The sequence below is a fragment of the Falco rusticolus genome, chromosome 7, assembly GCF_015220075.1.
Source record: "Falco rusticolus isolate bFalRus1 chromosome 7, bFalRus1.pri, whole genome shotgun sequence".
NCBI classification, from domain to species: Eukaryota; Metazoa; Chordata; class Aves; order Falconiformes; family Falconidae; genus Falco; species Falco rusticolus.
In genome coordinates, this window is record NC_051193.1 from 31,900,960 (window position 1) to 31,918,301 (window position 17,342).

Sequence of the window (17,342 nt, forward strand, 5' to 3'; positions counted from 1 at the left end):
GACTTTCCTTTCCTTTCCTGTTCTTCCTTTCCTTTCCTTTCCTTTCCTTTCCTTTCCTTTCCTTTACGCTCCTTTCCTTTCCTTTCCTTTCCTTTCCTTTCCTTTACTTTCCTTTCCTTTCCTTTCCTTTCCTTTCCTTTCCTTTCCTTTCCTTTCCTTTCCTTTCCTTTCCTTTCCTTTCCTTTCCTTTCCTTTCCTTTCCTTTTCTTTTCCTTTCCCTTTCCCTTTTCCTTTCCCTTTCCCTTTTCCTTTCCCTTTCCCTTTCCCTTTCCCTTTTCCCTTTTCCCTTTTCCCTTTTCCCTTTCCTTTTTCCTTTCCTTTCTTCTCTTTTTTTCTGATGTGAAGTGGTCCTTTGGGGAAAGAAGGCATTTTTGCGTCTCCTTTCTTGTGGGTGGCAGGGAACTGACAGCAGGAGTCATATGGAAAACTACTCTATGTCTATTGAAATGCAAAAAAAGTCCTTCAAATATTACATCTTCTCCCAGGATGGGGACAAAGGCTGTCACAGAAACGCTTATTTAGCAGAAAGCAGGAATGGGGACAACTGGTGTGTTTGGGGGGAGGGTGAAGAGCCAGGATTAGACTCTCTGAGGTGTAGTAGTGTCTAAATGCTTCTGGGGCTGAATGTATGGGGCTGAGTCGGGAGCAATGTTGTGTCACCGCTGGTCTGCGTACTGGCACTGAGCCCTTACTGGAGACTGCTCACTGTGGATGAAGGTTGCTCAGGAATTGGGCTGCCTCTTTTCTTGTGAGGGAGCTCTTCCACAGCTTTGGGTGCCCTCTGGGTGTCAGCAGCATCACACCCAGGCCAGGCCAGCTCCTGATTCAGCTCCCTAGCACCACCCAAGGCTTGGAAACAGGATTGGGACCACTGCTGCAGGTGGGCATCTGCCTGGGCTCTGGCATTCACTTGCTTCAAGGAGCAAGTTTATCCCAGAGCAGCCACATGAGGATGGGAATCATCTATCCCTTACCCTGAGAAATTGCTATGCTTTTTTTTTTTTGCTTTTTTTTTTTGCTTTTTTCCTGAGAGAGAGATAATGGGTAGGATGTCCCTGAACCTTGCCGGGTTTTAAGGGCCAGTACTTCAGTCTCTCTGCGTTACCTGCTCATTGCCTTTCTGAGGTAGTTATTCAGGTTGAGAAGAAAGGCACTTGTTTGGGATACATTTATCCTGTCCCTGTTGCTCTTCAGCTGTAATGACTCGCCCACCATGTCTCCAGGACACCCCTGGGACCCTGTTTTCCACTGGCCATTAACCCCCTGGGCGAGTTTAGGCTCCTGCCAGCCAGGGCAGGCTCCAGGAGCACAGGGCAACTCCCTGCTTTCTTCAGGAGGGATTTGGTGGGGGTGTCCCTAGGGCTCTTCCCACAGTTGGTCATAGGTGCTGCTAGGGATGCTGGGGACACAGGGCACCCTATTCTCTCTGGGGGAAAGGTCCCGGGTCGCTTTGCTCTCTCCATCAGCTGGAGAAGGTGATGAGCAGAGGGCTGGGGGGAGCCTGCCACAACCAGAGGAGAGAGGCACGGAGGCAGCAGAGCCTACCGAGGGTCAGGGGTCTCCACTAATGGAGGGATGGGCCTGGGGGTCTGCCAGCAGAGGGGAGTGGGTCTGGGAGCCCTTTCTGAGCTCTGAATGGACCATATCTCTTTTCAGAGTAATGCAACCTATTCACCATTGATCAGAGATACTATGAAAAATTCCTTCCTGCTAGCCAGCCAGTAGTGAAAGTAGTTCTTGATGGCTTTGGGGTTATTTTTCTTTCTTTGAGAAGTATGTTATTGGGAAGCAAGGCAAAACAAACAAGGTGGAACCAGTGGGACACAAAGCACTCCTTTCTGCAGCTTCAGAAACTGTTTTTTGGTGGGTGCAGAGCAATAATCTTGGGTTGGGAGCTCTTGTAATAAATAGATGGGCTAAAGGAGATCCTGGGCCCTGAAAAGCCCCAGTGGGGACCAGCTTGTGACAGTCCTTAGAGGGAATTAACTGGGAAGTCAGTGCTGGCTTTATCCAAAGCCTGTTGAAATGACTGACAATCTTCCGGGTGAGCTCGGGTCCCTGGATCTGTGGGGACCTCAGCCTCCCTTGACACCGCTGCTTAAATTACCGGGATACTGGGAGCTGTTAATGAGCATCATTGAAGTTATCTGCTACTCTGCTATTAAATTCCTGTTTCTAGAAGTTTGGGAGGGTCTTTGAAAGAATTGCTTAAAGCAGAAAAAAGCTCTGAAGTGATTTCTCATTGGGTTTTATTCAATAATCTGGGAAGATGGGTGACAAAACAGCAATTGCAGAGGCCCCAGGGGCATCTAGGAATTAAAGTGTCACAGGGGAAGCTGGGCAGGGAGGCAGCTCTTGCCCTCTGAGACAGGCAGGGAGATAAGGTGGGTGGTGGTAGCATCATGGAGATGCTCTGGGAAAGGACAGAGCCCTGCCGCCAGCAGGGTGCAAGGAGCAGAGGCCGCAGGCACGTGGCTTCCAAAAGAACATGCCGTTTTCCACTTGGCTTTCTCTCTTCTTTCCCCTCCTTCATCTCTGACCTGAAGCCAGGTAGGTCAGCTATTTCTCTTTGAAGATGCGTTTCTTGTTGGTTGAATTGACTCTTCTTGAAAGCAGCATCGCATCTGACTGCCACCTGGGCTGTGGGTGGCAGAGAGTTTTCTGTTCGTCTGCTCCGTCCTGTTTCTACTTCCCCCGCCCTTTTTTCTTTCATCAGCCATGCTGATGTCTTTTTTTTCCCTTCCACCCTGTTCTCATCCCCAACATTTTTTTTCCTTTGCTTGTTGATAGTCGTAAATCCATCCTCTGCCTCAGTGATCTCAATAGGGAGGAAAAAACCCCATTGCTACCGCAGTTCGGAGGGAAGTACTGCATTCTAGTTTCTTCCACGTCAGGGCCGTGCATTTTTGCCTTGTAATGCCGTACATCGATAAATAAATAAACACACACAATTTTGTTAGTGCAACTTGTGCCGAGGTGAGCGTCGAGGCCGCTGTGCGTGTCAGGGCTGCCGGGGCGGGGGACATTTCCCAGCATCGGCGATGTAAAGCACCGTTCCAGGATGCGGAGTGTGAGACTTTAATGCGTTTTTAAACTGTCAGAGGGCTGGGCCGCACCTTTAGACCTGAAGGTGCAGAGGGAAGAAGGTTTTATGCAACTGCTACACCTCCCCCCCGTCCCCGGCTGGGCCAGCAACACGCGTGGGACACGGAGGGTGGATAAAGCAAGTAAGTTACACGCTGCAGCCCCTTCTTTCTGTGTGAGACCCCCGCGGGTGGGTAACCCCCCAGCACGGCTGCAGACGCCCCGTGCCAGCGGCGCTGCTGCCCGCCGCCGCCCGCCTGCGCGCTCCGCCCGGTAGATGGAGCATCCTCATCGCTTTTCACCCGCCCCGGAGCGCTCGGGAATGCTGATCCTTCCCTTCTAACTCTCACTGTTCAGGCAAGCATGTGTTTTTTTGGGGAGTACGGGCACCCCGCTGACGTGCCCCCGAGGGAGCAGTGCGCTGCTGGTTGACCTGCCCGGAAAACGGCCTCAGCCCCTTCCCCGGCAGGTGAAGCTGCTCCCGGTTTCCCAGCGGAAAGCCCGACGGCCGGCAGCTGCCACCTTCGCCCTCCCACCCGCGGCGAGGCGGCGGCGGGGAGGTGACACCTGCTGCCCCCCTCCGCACCGTGTGGCGGGGCTGAGCTGGCCGTGCCGCCGCAGGGGGCCGTTGCTCCAGCCCGGCCCCGCACCCCGCCGCCGGTCCCGCACCGCCTCTCCCCCCGCCCGCCCAGGGGCGCGGGGCTGCCCGGCCCTTTTCCCGCCTTTCTGCAGTGGGGGGCGCGGGCGGCGGCGGCGAGAGAGAGCGGCGGGGCGGCGCTCGGCCCCCGTGAGGGCAGGAGCGGGCCCTTCGGCGGCTTGCGGGGCTCCTCCCGGGGTAGGTTGGCGGCGGCTCCGGCCCGGCCCTGTGTCCCTCCGGGATGGCGGGGGTGAAGCTGAGGGCGCGGGGCCGTGGCCGTGCTTCGGCCCCCTCCGGCTGACGCCCCTGGGTGAGCTCCTGCACGGCTCTCGTGGCTGTCCTCGCCCTTCCCCTTATGGCAGCGCCTCAGGTGGCGCAGGAGACCACCGTGTCCTGGTCACTTTCCCAGTACTGATGGCCCCTCAAAATGCAGAGGGGCCACCTGGCTGCCCCGGGCCCGTCACCCCTCTCCACCGGGAGGGGCGTGCTCCCCCTGTCTTGTGCCGCCATTTTGTGGCCCTTACCTGCAGCCCCTGTGGTATCCCATCGGAGGGGGTTTTCCCCCTAGCGTTTCGACAAAAATCGGTCTAGTTTTGAAATCCCAGGAATTTAGGGAATAATCTGCAGCAATATCCTTTTGTTTGGTATGTGTCCGACTAAGTAAAGTGTGGCAAATTCGGAAGTTTGACTTTGAGGATTTGATGGACACGTTGGTAGCTACTAACGAAGGCACGGTACCTAATGCACGGTGGCAATGTGCTTTAAGTTAGTGTTAGAAACAGGAACTTCATAAATGAAGAGTCCTGCAATTAAGGTTAACTCAGATGTAGTAACTAGAATCGTCACCCATCAGGAAAGGGCTTCAGTTATGTTGGGAAACAGCAAAAACAGCAGCAGGTTTTGAAAAAGATGGCACATCCTTGCCTTGAATGCAGGGTTCAAGTCTCCACAGGGTTCCTAATACGGTGTTGCAGAAGAGGGGCAGAGGAGCATAAACAGAATGATGAGAAGCACTTTTTTTTTTTAAACAAAGACAAAAATTTAGTGTAGAAAGGTGAACTTTACTAAATTTCAAGAACAATAACATAACCAGTCACTTAAGAGAGTCTTGAACAGTAATGAACAGCACTGGAGAAATAGAGCTTGCTCTCATAAAAGCCCTGCCGGAATGAAAACTATTTATATAAAGCCAACAAATTAATGCTGTTGCACAGCTGACAATGGGTAGAGTTGAGCATTTGATTTTAAGGAAGAAATTTACCTCATAGTTTATGAGTATTTTGTACCTTTTAATGAAGAACCTAGAAATGGCTGTTGTCAGATGGGATATGAAACTACTGCTGTAACTCTGCTATGAGAAGTGGCATTAATGTTAGCTAGAATGGCTAGAGAGTCCATCAGGCAGTTTGTTTGTGGTTTCTGCACTCAATGCAATCTTGTAATACATTAAATTTTATTGCCACAATTGAATTGCATATAATTACATTAATGCAGTACAAAAATGTAAGATGCATAATATTTTTCTTCTGGCAGTTTTCTGAATAGCACCATTAGAAATAATGTGTGCAGTTTGAAGCTGTTTTACCTGCTGTTCTGTATTACGTATTTCTCTTTAACAAAAGTAACAACCCTGTATGAGAACATCCTTTGAATTTGTCATCCAGAGTTAGCTAATGGTTTGATGCTACTTTTCTCCAGTAGGACCAAAAATCAGTCTTGACAACAATTGTACCCTGGAAGTCATTAATTGTCCAAAATTCAGATGTCATCTGTTTGAGGCTGGTGTTAACTACTGTGTTTAAAATCTACAAACATCCTATAGATTATCAGTGCAAGTGAATCACTCAGCCCTTTCTGCTAGTGACAAATCTATCGTCTTAATTCAAAACACAGAATAGCATTTGTTATTTGCAGTTATGTTACTTCATTTTAACAATATCCAGAATGGCAGGTATTTTACATATGCATGCTTTCAGAAGCACTGTCATTTTCTGCAACTTTAGCCTTTACATAAATTGTATTGTAAAATTCCAGAAAAAAATTTAAACACTTCAGTTCTGTTTCTCTCTTCTACAAAAGCATTCAAAAGATAAAATTAATGGTAATTGTCTTAGTGATGGATGATAGAATAGTGTGTATCAACACACGGTTGTACAGTCTGCTCTATTGGTGAATTTTGTATTGATATTTATAAACCAATGAATATGAAATTCTTTGCTGTTTAAAGTAATGTTTGTGCTTTTTATTTTGCATTCAGCTGTATACCTTCTCTGTATGCCCCACTATCATGCAGTTATGAGAACTGTCAGAGAAACAAGTAACAAACATTGTTAAACTGCTTCTAGAGAACAGATTTTTAATATATGCTCCAAACTAATTTTTGCATCTGAAGGAATTGTTTGGAGTGTTCCTTCATGTTGTGTAAAAACAAAAATATTCTGCATTGACTTGTGGCTTAAGGTAGTATTTCTTAGTATTTTCAGAAAATGTTTTGTTTGCTATCTTGTTTCCAGGCTCTAGGAACTAGGGTTCCAAGCTTTTAAATACGTTTGATAAACTATTATGTCTTTCTTGGAGTTTTTATCACAGCCTGTACTAATCCAGTCACTTGGATTAGGTGTTCTGATCCTCACTTAACTATTAGGCAAATTCATTTCTGTCAAACATCCAGCATTTTAAATGCTCCCCCCACCCCCTCCTGATTCCACAGTCTCAGTGCTGCAGAATGTAGCCTTAATACCACTCTAGTTAAATTCTTCAGCTGTTTTCTATTCCACTTTATCCTGGATTAGGATCTCATCCTCATCACCAATTTGTTGTGATTTTGCTTCTTACACAGTACTAAGGGTATGGGGAAGCACTGTGGGACAGTTAAGTATTAGATAACTTTGATTAACATTAAGTATATCTTAGCTAACTAGCTGTATTCAGTATGTTGTGATAAGATGGTGATTGCATTCTTTTTAGAAGACTACATGACTCCCAAACGGTTTAAAAACCCATAACTGAATTTCTGCACATAGCAGCACTGTACAAACAGAAGAACAAATTTACAATAATCTGCTTTCCAGTGGATGTGAGTTCTGTCTTTAATCATACTTATGCATATACCTTCTGATTTAAATGTACTTTGCAATTACTATGGGAGGAGTGTACAGAGTGGATAAGTAGCTTTTCCATTACCGGTATTGTAGTCGATAGGCTTAGTAAACCAGCTGGAGTAGATGCTACACATTTTGTACACAAGTATCTTTTCTTGCATTCTTCATACCTTCTAAGAACATTAAGCCTCTCAAAGATAGAACTGCTTCAGGAGCAAAGCTTTACCTAAACGATACAACTCCTTTTTTCGTTGTGTGGTTTAGACTTCCTGTGAGTCCATTACCACTATCACTGAAAAATTCGGTTCCACTAAAGTAATTTAGATACTACTTCAAATGCAGTTAAAACTTTTTTCTCCCTTTTATCCTAAAATGTATAGTATTGTCTTGCATTTTTTACTGGTTTATTGTGTCAATAAAGCTTCTAACTCTGTAAAGCCTTGAATTACATTTTTCTTTTGTAGTTTACAGAATGAGTGACAGGCTTTTGAGCAACTTAGACAAACTTCTGCTTGAGTTTGGTAGGTCATTATGTATTTTTTAATTAATAATTACTAATGCAGTACACATAGTGATGTTTTCTGCTTTAAACAGTTACATTAACTTCAAATTAGAATATTAAGGTTTTAATGTTTGCCTACATAATGCTTTGTCAGCTGTGAGGTTATGGAGAGGGGTACTATCAGCTATTTAAAAGCAAAACTGCTATTTAGTATTTTGTTAAAATCTTTGTTAATCAGTATTTGTGCAATTAATGCTGGATGACATACATTTGTTTCATAGCTCAACTCATATATTTGTGCGCATATATATATATATATATAAAAAAAAGTGTTTATTTTCTTCTTAGTTTTCCAGCTAGAACAAACTTCTTATTTTAAGGACCATGTGAAGCAACAGATAAATTGTGAGTAGTGATGAATTATCATTTTATTAGACACTGAACACACTGCTTTTGTTTCATTAGTCCTGGTACATGTTCTGTGTTTCAGGGGCGGAAGCAAGAGTAATAATGAAAGCTGTCCCGTGTCCTGCTCTCACCCTACCTCATCTTTTGCCATCAATACTTGTTCATTCTCCCTAGCAGACTTTGCTTTTGCTTGCGACTTTTAACTAATGCTGTTCAGCTGTCTCATGGACAGCCAGTTTCATGCTGCGCCATTTCCTGCTCTTACTCTGTAGCTCCTCACAGTCACTGGCAGTTCTTTGATTCAGCTGTGCTTGCTCAATACATCTGCCACTTGCCTCCCTTTCTTCATGTTTTTTGTTCTTTCCAGATTTGGACCTCTGCCTCACTGCTTCTGCTCTCTTTCTGTTTTCTTGAAATAATGAAAGTTCTCTCAGTTGCTTCTACCTACTCAAGCCTGGTTCTCCTTTTTTGCGATCAAGCAGCTGGTATTTATATTTGAAATTCAAACCAGTAAACCCAATGAGAAAGCCTTGCTCAACATCAAATTTTTTTCCCCCAGGACTTACAGACAGCATAATATTATGGACTTAGGTCTGGACTGATTTTTTTTTTTTTTTTTTTTTACCATGCTGCCATGTGGAATCACTCTTTCACATGAACGGTTGTGATAGGTAAACTGTTCTTTAGACAATCTCAGGGCATTTGTGCTTATCACTGGTACTTCATAGGTGGGTATTGATGCTCATAACCTTCAGGAAAAAGAACAAGGGAAAATTCTGGTCTAATCGGTGTTCCTTTTGATGGCAATATTTCTAATAATTTTGACTGATATGGCCAAGCAAGTACTTATTCATTAAGAAGATTATCAATATTAGACTTAAGCATCTTAAACATTAAAACATCTGTAACACTAAATCTGGTACACCTAGAATTATGTTTTAACTCTTCAGTGACATAATTGAGCCTTAGAGTTGAGGTTTTTCTTTACATTTATGCAAACTTACGGCAAAGGAGCATGCTTTTAGGGAAAATCCAAAGGCTCTGTAGTAACATGGCATAGCTATTTATGTATTCAGTTCAGATATATTTAAATATGTGTAAACTCACAACCAACACTCAGACTTTTAAAATTTGGGGTTAAATCTTTCAAAAACTTACCCAGAAATAGTTCCACTGATTTAATTCTGTTTGTGTGTGAGTATTACTTGGCAGAGGAACAGCTGTAGCATTCAGCCTTGGACTTGTAGTCTGAGATTCATCAGGCTTTTTGGCTAGAGTCCCTTTATAACCAGTGGAGGGAAATAGGCACTTTTAGGGTGTGAATTGTCTTAACCAGAAGAAAGAGTTTAAAGCAGGTTTGACAAAAAAATGTTTACTTTTCTCCGCTGAGTGTACCTGTAGCCGTGGGTGTATAGTTCTGAAGTAGGTGCCTGCATTGTAAAGTTGGATGTGATCGGTCTCACCCACAAGATCCTTGTGAAAGCAAAGGGTGCGTAGAACAACTCGCGCTTGTTACAGAAGTGCTCATCTATAGAAGATACTAAATGAAATGTTAAGTGTATAGCTTTACTTATGTAATAGATATTTTGTTAATAGTTATGTTACATCTTGGTAAATCTCAAAATGTCATTGGCAGGATACTTACAAAAACATCTGATTTTTTTTACAGAAAATGAAGCATATGTCAGTTGTCCAAAAGTTATGCTTCATGCTAAGTAAAGGCCAGTTACTGACTTAAGATACTGAAAATATTAAGATACTGAAGACATTCAGGATAACTCAAGATATTAAAATACACTGAGAATCTTTTGCTTTTCACTGACTGTTGCTTCTGGTTATAAATGCAGCTGGTGTTGAAAGTGAATATGTAACAAGTACTGCAACACCAGACACAAACTTTAGGATGACTTGAAGTTCTAGAGTAGTAATTCAAACAGCGCAAGACACTTCTTGCATAACTAAGATGCCCTTCCCAGTTAAGTAGATGTGAAGGGCAGAATGTTTGTGATTGACTTTTGTTTAGTGCCACCAACTTTGGCATACAGCGCAGCAGTGGTGGGAAAGGATAATTTGGCACTAACAAATCTGAAACCTTGTATGAAAAAATAGGAAGCAAACAGCTCAGAGGAAAAAAAATATGCACCTAGTTGTGCTCATTGCATTGCAATGTGAACGTGCACAATAGCTCTCACAGCTTTTTCTTGTGAAAGAGAATACTGCCCATGTTCAACAGTGTGGATTCTCTACTAACCATCCATTCAGAAAATGTTATCAGCTGTCTGCTGTTAGAAAAGGCAGGATTAAGAATCTGCCTTAATAATCTCCGCACATGTCATAGTGCTTGGGGATTTGTTGTTTATAATGCACTTTTTTCATTAATTAACTTCTATCTCCTATATTAATTTATCATCCATTACACATTCTCACCTTGAGTAAATTTCCTTTTTATTTTAGTTTCTGTTTCTAGTAATAATTTGCTTATATGCCTTTAGTGATGCTTTTATTTTTCTCCTCTTGTAGTTAGCTTTACCATTTAAAACATTTGTGTTTCTGGACTTCTGTAAAAGAAAACAAATGTTTGAAAAAAACCTTTATCTCAGGCAACTTTTATACTTTCATCAGTCTCCCCAGCTGCAAGTGTGACTGAGGGCAAGCAAAATGGCTTATGCTTTGGTTTCCCCGTATACTACGTCTAGTATCTGCAGACGCTGTGGACTGCAAAAACAAAGAAGGATGAGCTCTGACTGTTAAGAGTGCTTTGCTTTCTACCACTAATAGTTAAGTTTTATATAGACTGGGATGCAGAATCAGGACTATTTTTTTTTTCTCCAAAGTCAATCTCACAATATTAGATGATGGTTAAGGTATTCCCCACAAAGCTGAAATTCCGTAAGTTTTTGACTCTGTTGTTGCTTTGTTTAATTACAGGCTGTCCACTCATGTGGCACTGTTAAGAATAAGTATTTTGGAAGAAATTTTTTAATCATTCTGAATGTAGACTTTTTATTTCATGGATATGTTGAAAATACATATGCTTACTTTTTTCTTTAATTTCAGCATGTACTGTAAAAATTACAGAAAAAAAGAATGAAATCGCTAGGTTGCAGGAAAATATAAGTAACAGCAATGATGCAATTACTGATTTACGCAAGCAAAACGAGAGTAGTAAGAAGAGCTGTAATGCGTAAGTATGTTGTCGCCTGAACTTTGACTTATGGATGGTGTTAAGAAAGTCAGCAAAGAAGCAGTGTAAAAATATGTATATGTCTGTTTTGACAGGAGTGATGTTAAAGAAAACTGTAGTATTGTATTTTTTCAAGCTGCAAATGATCAGGTACAAAACCTGCAGTATTACAAATCCCCTGAAAAAGTAAATTACAGAAAAAGACTACATTTAAGTTTACATTTCTATTAGAATCAACCATTTTCAGAGATCACAGGTGCTGTCTTTGCAGCATGCTAAATTATTCAAGTAATAAGGTAATAGAAACATATTTTTTCTGTATTTCGATGCACCTGAGTTCTGTTAAATTTGAACATCATTAAGAATACTGTTCAAAAAAAGTTAATTTTTTAAACTAAAAATATTTAATAACTATCGGTGACAATAAGGCTCCTTTGTGTTCTTTGTTTAATTCTGAATTTAGGTTCCTGAAATTAAAGCATCTTTCTGTTCTTTATTCACAACCTGTTTCACATTACTTTTTGTTCTATACATATTTTCTCTATGACACAGAGATGTGTCATAACTGCCTCTGTGTACAGATACGTGTACTTCTATCAGATTTTAGTGTAATTTTTACTGCAGACTGCAAAATTATTCTTCTAGGCACACTGTTTGGATGAATACGATGAGCTGCAGTTCACTTTTTCTATCAGAACATCAGTGCAAGTTTTAACTGCAGACCACATTTGGATCTTAGTAATTAGAAATTTCTCAAGCAAGAATTTGGCTACAGGGAGTTTTTTCTTACTCACGTGGAATGTCTAATTTTTAAATATGAAAATCTCAGGTGTTTGCAAGGGTAGCTAAAAAGGCAAATCTGTATTTGACAATACAGACAGTTTGTCCCAGATGATATAATGCTGTCTTTTCGTTGCAGTGTTCGTCTCTCCACAGTCTGTCTAGTTCCTTGGCAGTTGAAGTGATGATTTGTTAGCAAATTCTACCCATTTTGTTTTCTCTCAATTCTATACCTAGATATAAGTGCTTGGACGAAAATGTCTATAACATATTTGCTTTTTTTTTGAGGGGGGGGAGGTGACACAGACATGCATGGAGAATATGGGTGTTTTTAAGAATAAGAAGAGAAGTAAAGATAACGTCAGGGTCCTTTCTAGGTTTATTTTGAACTATCTGAAAACAAGAAATAAAGGAAACTGTGAATGAAGCGGGTGTAGTAGCTAGCTGTCTGAATCAATTCCCATACCATACAGATTTGTAGCTTTATCATAAAAAGAATTAGGAAAAAGACTTGACCTTGACAAGAAAATTCCAGTTTTCCTTTACATTATATTCTTGCCTCCAGTGCAGTAGAAAATGAATGCTTTTGTAAGTTTCTGAAACTGTTCACACTAACTCCTTAGATGTCTTTTGAAGTTCAAATTTGTTTGCAAATCACAAACTGTTAAGTGATGCAAATAAAGAAATAAAAAATTAAGGGTAGAACTAAGGATCTGATCTAAATCTTCATCATTGAAATCAATGGGGATTGGCTTAGGTCCTACAAAGGATAATTAATGGCATTAGTGTAAAGAGACTGAAAATGAGAAGTGACTCATTAATGAATACATGTATTCATAGAAGGACAATGCTTGCAGAAGAGTAGAGACTTTGTGTCTTAAATTATTGAAAATGTCATTTAACGACATACTGAAAACTGCAATAAACAAGCCCTAGCTATAAGATCAGACAATTAGAGCACTTCCATAGTAGAATCCTCGTAAACTTCTAAAATTTATTCTAGTTGATACTCTGTATATACTAGTGATGATTCTAATGTTGATTTTGTAAATTTGAATATTGTTTTGGAGTCACAATCACCCTCATAGTTGACTAATTGTCAGTAATACTCGTTAGAGGTCTCAGGGAAACATTTTCTCTGGATTAATTGACATTGTAGGTATATTGAAGCATGTTTGAAGACTCGGAGCAAAGTACAGGATATTTATATTCAACAAGTCTGCAAAAGATATGATATATGAGATGGGTATATCAGGGTACTGCTATGCTTTCTGAAGAAACCTGTATTGATCTATGGAAGAAAGAACTGAAGGCACAAAATGAGCAAAATGAAATACATCTTTTTAGACAAGTGATAACATTTTCCTAATATTTAGTTTCTTGAATGATTCAAACTAGAAATATTGGTCCCAGAACAATAAGAAGTGCTGATGGAACCCAATCCAATGTTATTGTTTCTCTTATATTTTTTAAATTTGGGTTCAAGGATGGTGAGATTTCATGGCAACAAAAAACCCCCAACCAGATGAACTTAGAATTAGAATGTTGCTGATTTGGAAAATAAATTGTTGTGTTATCCCACAAGCTAAATTAAGGATATTTTTATTGCTTCCGGATTATAGTGGATAAAAATCTGGGTTTATACCCTAGCTGATGAAAGGAAGGAAAAATAAATGTGATAGCTACCAAGAACCTCTGTGAAACAATGATGCATTTAGCAAATTAGTAGATGGGCTACTTGAATCCTGTATACCTTTTTGTATTTACAGAACAGTGTTCCTGTACTACGTGTTTTTTGCATGTCCACAGAATAGATGTGAACACAAAATGTAACGCACAACATGGTTTGTGCTTTGATTAATAAAAGCCCTATGACTTTATCATTGCTTGGGTTTGTTTCCTCCAGAGAAAGGCATGGAGTTTTCTTTAGATCACAGTGTTAGTGTGTCAGTACATTTTTATATGTGTGTTGTTTTCGACTTTTTAAAAAATCTGACCCTTCAAAAATTCAGCATTCTGCTGAATTTGCAGTAGATATGGTGAAGTAGCGTTTTGTAATTATATTTTGAATTGCCAATGGTGTCAAACAATTTGTGCCAGTAGTGCTGAATTTCCTAAATGGATGGTGCAATTTCTCATTCACCTTTTTGACAAACTTTGCTGTTATAAATATTGATTATATATTGTGTTGTCTCACCACCTGGAATTCAAGGTTACTGACTTCAGTTCAACAAATTAATTGTGAGGTCTTTGTTCTTTATTTATTTCCTTGATGGAAATTGCATTAGGTTAACTGTTACACCTTTGTAACACCTTTGGAGTGATTGTCCAAATGCACATTCATACTTGGTACGATTGCATGCTCCAGTTTTGAACCACAGGGCATACTCACAACCAAAAATGCCCTTTACTTCCCCTAATCATGAATATGCAGTGCAAAGTGAACCATACAACCTCAGTTGCTCTCATCTGTCCAGTAATTAATTGTTTGCTTTGTTCAATTGCAACCTTATTCTGTATTGCTGTTTCTCCCCTCCTCCTTGTTGATGGAACTCTTTAAATGTAACTGTACCTTTGCTGTTCCAGATTCACTTAGCCTCTTCAGTCCTTTTGGATTTTATCTTCTTCTGTTTATTCATTGTTTAGTTTTGATTGTATCTATGTATGTATTCCTAAAATCAGGTAGTGTGTACATTTCCTAGGACAGATAGTTCCACTCAGGCAAACTTCATTGTAGGTGTTTGTGTTGCCTTAGGGTAGCTTGTGTTCTGGACAAAAGCTGAATTTATAGATCACTTTAATCCCTGACTAGAGAGAGGGTGTGATAACTTTTTTCTATAGAAGGTTGCCTTGGAGGGAGCATGTGATATTTTTTTTTTTCTTGGAAGTAAGATCTCTGCCCAGTCTGTTCAGATGATTTGTCCATCATCTGAATCTCAGCTCCCAGCATCTCAGAAGTTGTGTGTTGACAACCTGTCATTACAGAGGTTATTGTCTCTGAGTGAGCACAGTGTTTGTAGCACATATCCTATTGAGCTTAGCAGACTTAATTTTTCTGTTCCTTCTCTTGTGTCATAACGCTTTGATATCTGTTAAGTCTACTTCAGGTATTACCTGCTGTTTGGAGGCTCCATGCACCAGATGTTTCTGGATTTGTTTCTTACCGTCTTTAACTGAGCCACATCCTGGCCATTTGTTCAGTTACAACTTTCTGTGACAGTGTCTTTTCTGATAGGTGTTACCTCAGCTGGGAGGGTAGGAGACATCCAGGCCTTGATGGCTTATGCTCCTTAAGCCACCTTTTTTCAGATAGGATGCTTTCTTTTTAAAGACAAATTATATGCCTCTCCTAAAGATCACATCTGAATTTCACTTGAATCAGAAAGTTTTTCTGCCTGTTTTCCTAGAGTTTTCACATCCAAGGAAGAGGCTGTTCTAATACTTAGATGTTGACAAAGTACTATTAGTTTACTAGTTGTAAGTCCTTCATGTATTCCCTGAAGTTGCTGTGCTTTCAGTACAATCTACAGCATCCTGCTGCAGGTTGTGACTGCTGCTTACATTTAGGTATGAGGTAGGTGCTGGTAATAGATGAGAATGAAGCTGTGTGCATCTCCAACCAGAAGATCATACATATCTAAAGGATTTACTGATGGCGCTGAGTACCTATTATGTGGATTTAGGTGCCTAATGGCTTAGCATTAGGCTCCAAAAATTTGTGAAGCTGACTCTATTTATTCCTTAAAAAATGCTTTATAATCTTTGTTAATCCTATAAATATATTCTTGAATTTGTTGCTTTAAAATCTTAAGAAAATAAATGTATGCATGTAAAAGCTTTCTGTACTAAACCCATTTATGTTTGACTTTCAAAACATGAAGTAAATTATTCATTCTAGTAAGCTAGCTAAAGTAACTTGATGTCTTTGTTTCTGAATGGCTTTTTATTAGGAAATACCACTTATATGCTTTCTTTTTTTTACTTTCTCCACAGCTGGAAGCCCACCTATGTAATTCTTAGCAAGCATGAAGAATATTTAAAAAAAGAACTTGAAGCTTTACAACAAGCTACAGAAAATGAGAGGTATCTATGATCATGTGAGATGAGGTTTCTAGCAGTACTACATATTAACCTGCCTAAACTGACTAGCAACTATAGTGCAGTCTGTGTCAAAAAGTTGTAAAATTTTCAGGATAAGTGACTGAGTAATTAAAAGAATTTTTGGTTACCTTATTATGACGTCATATGTTACTTTGTAGTCACCAACAGAATAGGATAAAATATGGCTTCCTCAAATTCAATTGCTTCTGAAACGCCTATTATAATTTTTCAGAACATTGTTCAATTGCCTACAATTTCAAGAAAAGCCCAAGAAATAAAGGCAATGAATGTTTTAGCCTTGGCATAAATATCAGAGCATCTTTACAAGAGTGTAAATAAGTTTTATCTTTGAATAATTTTTTTGCATTTTTTATACATGTCTTCATGTACACTGTGATTTCAGTAGTTTTGGATATTCAGGTTTGGGAAGACTTTTTTGAAAATACACAGATTTTATGTTTTTTTTTTTTTTTAGAAGCAGCATTTAATTGAACCTAAGCCTTTAAATTCATATGTGGACTAAGTAAGATAACAATTAGAAGCATTCACACAATCTTATCCTTTTGTTTATTTGTGAATGAATAGCATGTGATTATTAGCATATACAAATTGTACTTTTGTACACTGCTGTATGTTCTTGAAAATAACCACAAAGCATGCAAATTCAATACTAGATCCTGAAAAGCAAGGTGAGTGGTTCAGGAAAGCCTGGTCTAAAACCATTTTAAGAACAGTTGTAGGTAAGTTTCTGGTCAGTATTAATTGCAAATTCAATTCTGTTCAGTAAGTGACATTTCAGTTGTTTCATTTTCATTAATTAGATTCTGCATTTTAAAGAAATGATTAGTTGTGCAATGTAACTGCCTACGTCCAATGGAATAAAGAACAGTCCCTGAAAATTTTCACTGAAAAGTTCAAAATGTGGTGCCCAGTTAACCCTCTATTATTCTCTTTTTCTATTTTTTTTTCTATTTCTTTCTATTTATTTCTATTTAACACTCAGGTAAAATTGGTCTTAATTTTAGAGAGGTTGCTCACCTTTACTGATCTGCTTGTGAAGTGGAAAAGTTCTAGGGTGCAAATGTCATGGCAGACCCATATAGATATCCAAAAACCAATAGAGGTGCAACTTTAGGTAATTTAAATGTTGGCTTTGATTCTTTTGTCAGTGTTCTTTTTGCCAGTTGTCCAAGACAGCAGAAATAGTATGCCTGATAGCCTTTAATTAACTCAGTTAGTAGCTTATCTGTCTTCTTCCTGTTCAGAGCTCTATATTTGGTGAAAAATAAGGCTAAATTGGCTTTCTATGAGTATATGATTAAGCCATTTTGGCTTTCACTAATTTGAGCTGACAAGCCAAAGAAGCATTACTTTTAAATTGCTTCTTTAGATAACTAGTTTCAATTCCAACATGAAAGTGTTTGATCTGTTTTTCCTGAGCTTAATTATAAGACATCATGACTATACATCATAAAATAAATTTAATTCATGTATTTTACAAAAGTGGTCTCAAATATTGTCCCTCTGTATTTAAGCATTTGATGA

General features: G+C 39.9%; 1 protein-coding gene across 1 annotated transcript in view; it reads left to right on the top strand.

The window, feature by feature from the left end:
- The first annotated feature begins 7,294 nt into the window (after window positions 1-7,294).
- C7H14orf39 (chromosome 7 C14orf39 homolog) overlaps window positions 7,295-17,342 on the top strand; it is a 29,292-nt gene continuing 19,244 nt past the window's right edge. The window contains exons 1-4 of the mRNA XM_037395833.1: window positions 7,295-7,343; window positions 7,673-7,729; window positions 10,790-10,916; window positions 15,690-15,779. Of these exons, the coding sequence (XP_037251730.1) occupies window positions 7,295-7,343; window positions 7,673-7,729; window positions 10,790-10,916; window positions 15,690-15,779 (323 nt within the window). The remainder of the gene's footprint in view (window positions 7,344-7,672; window positions 7,730-10,789; window positions 10,917-15,689; window positions 15,780-17,342) is intronic.